Here is a 5,542-nt window from a genome sequence, read left to right as displayed (position 1 = left end):
ATATAGTAAACACAGTTGAAAATAAATTAAAAATGTAAAAATTTAAAAAAAAAAAAATCATGTTTTTAGGATAAAAAACAAGGATAAAACAGCATCATTTGCATATATATATGCAAATGATGCAGTATTGAATAAAAATATATTTTTTATTTTATTTATATTTTTTATTTTATATTTATATTTATATTTATTTTATATGATTAAATCTGAACATTGGTTCTCAAAAATGTTTTGATTTATTTGACACATTTTTACAAAGGAAATTTTGGATCCATAAATCACAAAATACTGTCAGAAATTTTTTAATTTAATTTGCAAATGCAGTATTGAAATTTTTTTTTTATTGTTTTTTTATTTATATTTTTTAGTTTATATTATATTTATTTTATATGATTAAAATTAAATATTATATATGCACTTGAATAAAAATAAATCTGAACATTGATTTAGTTGACATATTTTTTACAAATCAAATATGAACAAACCCCTTTTGGTGTAAATGTGTATCAATGTGTATTGTAAAGTAAAAGTAAAGTGTAATAAAATAAACACTTAAATGTGTATTATATGTGGATTTCTTTCCACTACTGTGAAAAAAAAAAGATGCAAAATAGCCCAAAATCTCAAAATTGACCTGTGCATGCAAAAACTATTTTCTTTCCTGTTGTGCCTTAAACTAATTTTACTAAATTTCTTCCTTGAAAGAAAAGCTCATACTGGTGTAGAATGACATACGGTGAATAAATGATCATTATACTTTTAATTTTAGATGAACTGTCCTTTTAAATACCTCCGGGCAGCTTGGCACAAATATCTGGCACAAGACAGAAATGGCGCATCTGGAAGGCAGTGACGGCCTGTTCCACGCAGGATTTTCGATGAAGGCACAGGAAGTCGTATCTCAGTCTGTGTGTTCAGTGCTGTTGTTTGGCGTTCAGGAGGAAAAACAGGCACAGGTTGCCCTCCGCTCCCCTGCGGCAGTGCTGAAGACCTCACGCTGGACCCCTAAACGGAGTCAAAACCCCTCGATACGGTGTTGAGGGATGAAAGTAATAATAAAAGCCTCTTCGGTTGGTCAAACGAACCCTAAACAAGTAAGGGAAGGACAGATCCCTCTGTCTTTATTTCCGTTCGCTCACTGTTACGTGTTCAGAGTGGGTTTGTTCACAGTTCAGTGACGTGTAGCGGGTAATTCGGGGGCGGGTGGCTCGGTAGAGGGGTTTTTAATCGGTGCAGGTGGCATCGGTGGCACAGCAGGTGTCCATCCAGCGGGTAACAGCGATGCCCCTCTTCATCATTCAACTGCAGACCGCAATCCTGCAAAATAGATGTTATTGACTCAGTCAGGGCCTTTTTCAACATCAGAATATAATGATTCATCACCCTAGTGGCTGCATCTGCACTGTAAATAATTTAATGCACAAAGCTTGCTTTTTTAGACAGGCTTTTCTTCTGCAAGTCATTTGGGAAAAGCCATAGTCAGAGGAAGAAATCCAGAACTGGTTTGGTTAATGAATGAATTAACGTGAAAAACAAATGTGAAAGCTGAAGTTGAAATGTTGAGACTGATTCAGATTTAAAAAAAAAAAAAAAAAAGAGAGAAGAAGATGGTGATAGGAAAAAATAAAGAAATCATTAAACTAATCAACTGATTATAAATATATAATGTAAATGTTTATAAAATTATAAAATCTTAAATGTATCATTTTTTGTTCAAATTGAGAATTAGAAGACATATTTTGTAAAAAAAATAAGAAAAATAAATAAATAAGAATACATAAAAAAGGAAAAAATAAAGAAATGATATAAAACTAATCAACTGATCATACATATGCAATATAAATGTTAATTAAAAAAATAAATAAATAAAAATAATATATATATATATATATATATATATATTATATCTAAATGTATCAATTTTTGTTCAAGTAGTGAATTGAAAGGCATATTTTTTTTTTAAAAAATAATAAAAAAAATTAAAAAAATAAAAAATAAAGAAATTATATAAAACTAATCAACTGATCATACATATGCAATATAAATGTTTATAAAAAATTATGCAATTATAAATGTGCATTTTTGTTCAAATTGTGAATTGAAAGACTTTTTGTAAAGAATACAAAAAAAGAATTATAAATTAATAAAAAAAAAATTAATTAAAAAAAGAAAAAAGAATTGGATGGCAAATTTTCTTGTTAAAAAGGAGAATAAATAAAGAAAAAAGAAAGAAATGATATAAAACTAATCAACTAACTGTACATATGCAATATAAGCTTTTATTAAAAATAACAAAAAGAAAATGATTGATGCATTTTTGTTAAAAATTGTGAATTGGAAGGCATATTTTCTTGTAAAAAAAAGACCAACAATGCAACTGTTATATAAATGTAATATTAATTTTTATATAAATAAGAAATAATACAATTATTAATTTGATTAAAAATACATAAAAAATAAATATAATAAAATCTACATCTCTGAAATATATTATTTTTTTCTAACATTAAATATAGATTTTTTATTCATTTTAATATTTTGCGGACTAATATTTTTGAGGACTAATATGACTACGGTTGAGGGGTATTCAGGACATTACTAACATAATAAAAATATAATTAAACATAATCATTAAATCGTACATTATACATTAAATATTATAATTTTAAAATAACACTGAGGCCCAAAATCACTTGAAGAAATTAAGAATAGATGAGATAAACTGAGATTTCCACTTTGAGAAATGTGTTTAGTACATGTGTTTAAGTCAACATTTTACCTCGCAGTCTCAAAGTTTAGCTGAATGACCCGCTATGGAATGTCATCAGTCAATGATTCACAATATTAATGCACATTTATACCTGAGCCCTGGCCTAATACACACAAAAAACATCTTATATAACTCCAGTGCAGTATCCTGCAGCGCAAACATGACCTTAGGTGCCAATCACCAGTGGCGAGTGACACAGCGTTTAAGACGTTGTTCGTGTGGAGTTCAAGCTGGTTAAGCGACCTCACATTGGAGCTGGGATTGAACCTGCAACCTTTAGTCAGTGATAGATAGCATTACCTCACAGTGATAGCATTCCACATGGTAATCTTTATCCATGGACACCACCCGTATGGTCTCCTCTGAGCCCTACAAACACACACACAGCTAGTTAACCTCCGTCGGGATGTTCCTGAAGCATTACACCAATGCAACTCATGCAACTATCGGCTCGTACCTGCGCTGGGAGGATGGGCTGGTTACACGAGGCACATTTAGGAGCAAAAACCCTGTGAAGATGAAATAGATATGTAAATTTGCATAGCAATAAACAGGTTATGCATGCATAATATGCAACAAAATAGCATAAATATGTGAGGATTTAACTCACGTGTGGTAGTCTTTCACACAGTAGATGTTGTTCTCCACATCCACCGTGAAAGGAACACCGTCCAGACCCTCCTTACAAACCACACAGCGGAAACAGCCCGGATGATATGACTTTCCCAGAGCCTGCAGGATCTACAGCACACACATGGTTGCATGTTTATTTAAAATGTTTTTTTGTTTTTTTTTGTATTAAAAAATATATTTATAACAAGTGAAATATATACAAAGAACAAATATTAGAAGAAACAATATTGTAATAAATATGGTAATAAATATTTTTTAATTAAACATAAATATATACACAAAATTAATTATACAGAAAATTTTTATTTAACAGCAAAAAAAAAAAAAAAAAATATATATATATATATATATATATATATTGTAAAAAATATAATAAATATAAATAATGAAAAATAATAATAATATACATATTTTTATATAAAGCAAAAAAGTGTAATATTACATTACTAGTAAATGAAAACTACAAAATCTGTATATATGTGTGCGTATATATATATAGAAATATATAAAATGTGTGTGTGTGTATATATATATATATAAAAGTAATATTATACATATTTTAAAGTGTAGAAGAAAAACAATAAAAACTGTATGTATGTGTGCGTATAAATATAATATATATATATATATATATATATATATATATATATATATATATATATATATAGTAAAATATAATAAATATAAATAAATAATAAAAAAATTATAAATATTTTAGTAATATAACATTACTAGTAAAAAAAAAAAATATATATATATATATATATATATAGAGAGAGAGAGAGAGAGAGAGAGAGAGAGAGTTTATCATTGTTATATATTGGAAATGAAATTTAGAAATTTAATATAAAAATATCTTATACAGAACATTTTTAAATATCTAACAATAATTTCAGTGAATAAAAATATTATATATATACTAAAATAATATTTTATATATACAACTACAAAAATAATAAAATAAAATAAATAACATAAAATTACAATATATCTAAAATGGTAAAGCTAAATTACAAGACACTACATTCACTAGAGATCGTTCCTCCTCTGAAAAATGAGAGCAATAGTTACAATGCAAAAGCATCAAATCTCTCTCACCATTTCCATGATGAGGTGACGCACACAAAGCATTTTTCCGCTGTTTGCTGGAATCCGGAATACTATAGAAGAAAAAACCCACAACTAAGATCATAAGGTCATATTTGACAGCACATACATTGAGGTTCTTTGCAATTAAGGTTCTTCAGATTAGAAAACGGTAAGAAAGAGATGGTTCTTTAAAGAGCCTTGACTGAATGTTTTTTGTGGAACCAAAAATGGTTCTTCTATGGCATCGCTTGAAGGACCTTTCAATGCACCCTTTATTTTAAAGAGTGTACTAAATGTGTCTCAAGGGGGCGCTGGTGCGCTCTCTCTGTTCTGAGCTGTTGGAGAGCTTCAGTAGCGTCTTATGGGGGTCTTTAGCTCTGTAGACAGAGAGGTGCATCTGATTAAACACTTAAGACATCGGCTGAAAACCCTGCACGATTATCAGCATGATTCCAGAGAAGATCCACAACTCGATGGATTAAAGCGGCAGCCGCTATCGGAATGATTCATTCAGCATGAGGTGTTGGACCTCCAAAAGTCTTTTCCTGAGATTAGGAACATCTAACAAGTCTTGAATAAAGACCTGTTAATAGTGGACAGGTTGCAGCATCTTAAGTACAGAAACGACCCCGAGGGGAGCCATCTGTCCCGGAAATGGGTTTTGACCTGGTTACCAGGGTGACAAGGGTTTGGAGCACAGCCATTAGAGTAAGGATGTTCTCAAACGCGCACTCTATGGAAATGAGAGGCCGAGGCCACACAAGATCCTTGGGATTCTATTGTAGGAACCAAAGGCTACATTTTAACGACATGGAACTTTCCGTTCCGTCTGTGGAACACGGTTCCATTCCGTACTGGTGACATCACTGCCCGCCTGAACACTCCTTTGAGCGGTGCGCGCTGCTGTTGTGTGAGCGTGTGCTCATTGTGGAGCGAGAGCCAGCAGGTGGGGTTGGGAGGGGCTGATCAATACCAGGAAACCCCCACCGTCCCGTCAGACGGCCATCTGCCGGACCCCCGACGGCGCGTTTCTCGGTCGTCACGTCAACA

General features: G+C 31.3%; 1 protein-coding gene across 1 annotated transcript in view; it reads right to left on the bottom strand.

The window, feature by feature from the left end:
- Nucleotides 1-423: 423 nt before the first annotated feature.
- The window catches only part of wtip (WT1 interacting protein), a 40,562-nt gene continuing 35,443 nt past the window's right edge, over nt 424-5,542 (bottom strand). The window contains 6 exon segments of the mRNA XM_073850935.1: nt 424-1,317; nt 3,071-3,139; nt 3,228-3,279; nt 3,381-3,511; nt 4,502-4,521; nt 4,524-4,563. Of these exon segments, the coding sequence (XP_073707036.1) occupies nt 1,165-1,317; nt 3,071-3,139; nt 3,228-3,279; nt 3,381-3,511; nt 4,502-4,521; nt 4,524-4,563 (465 nt within the window). The 3' untranslated portion in view covers nt 424-1,164.

Source organism: Garra rufa, chromosome 11 (assembly GCF_049309525.1).
Source record: "Garra rufa chromosome 11, GarRuf1.0, whole genome shotgun sequence".
In the NCBI taxonomy this organism is placed as follows: domain Eukaryota; kingdom Metazoa; phylum Chordata; class Actinopteri; order Cypriniformes; family Cyprinidae; genus Garra; species Garra rufa.
The sequence above is the reverse complement of the archived record's forward strand: the minus strand, read 5'-3'. Positions and strand labels throughout refer to the sequence as shown.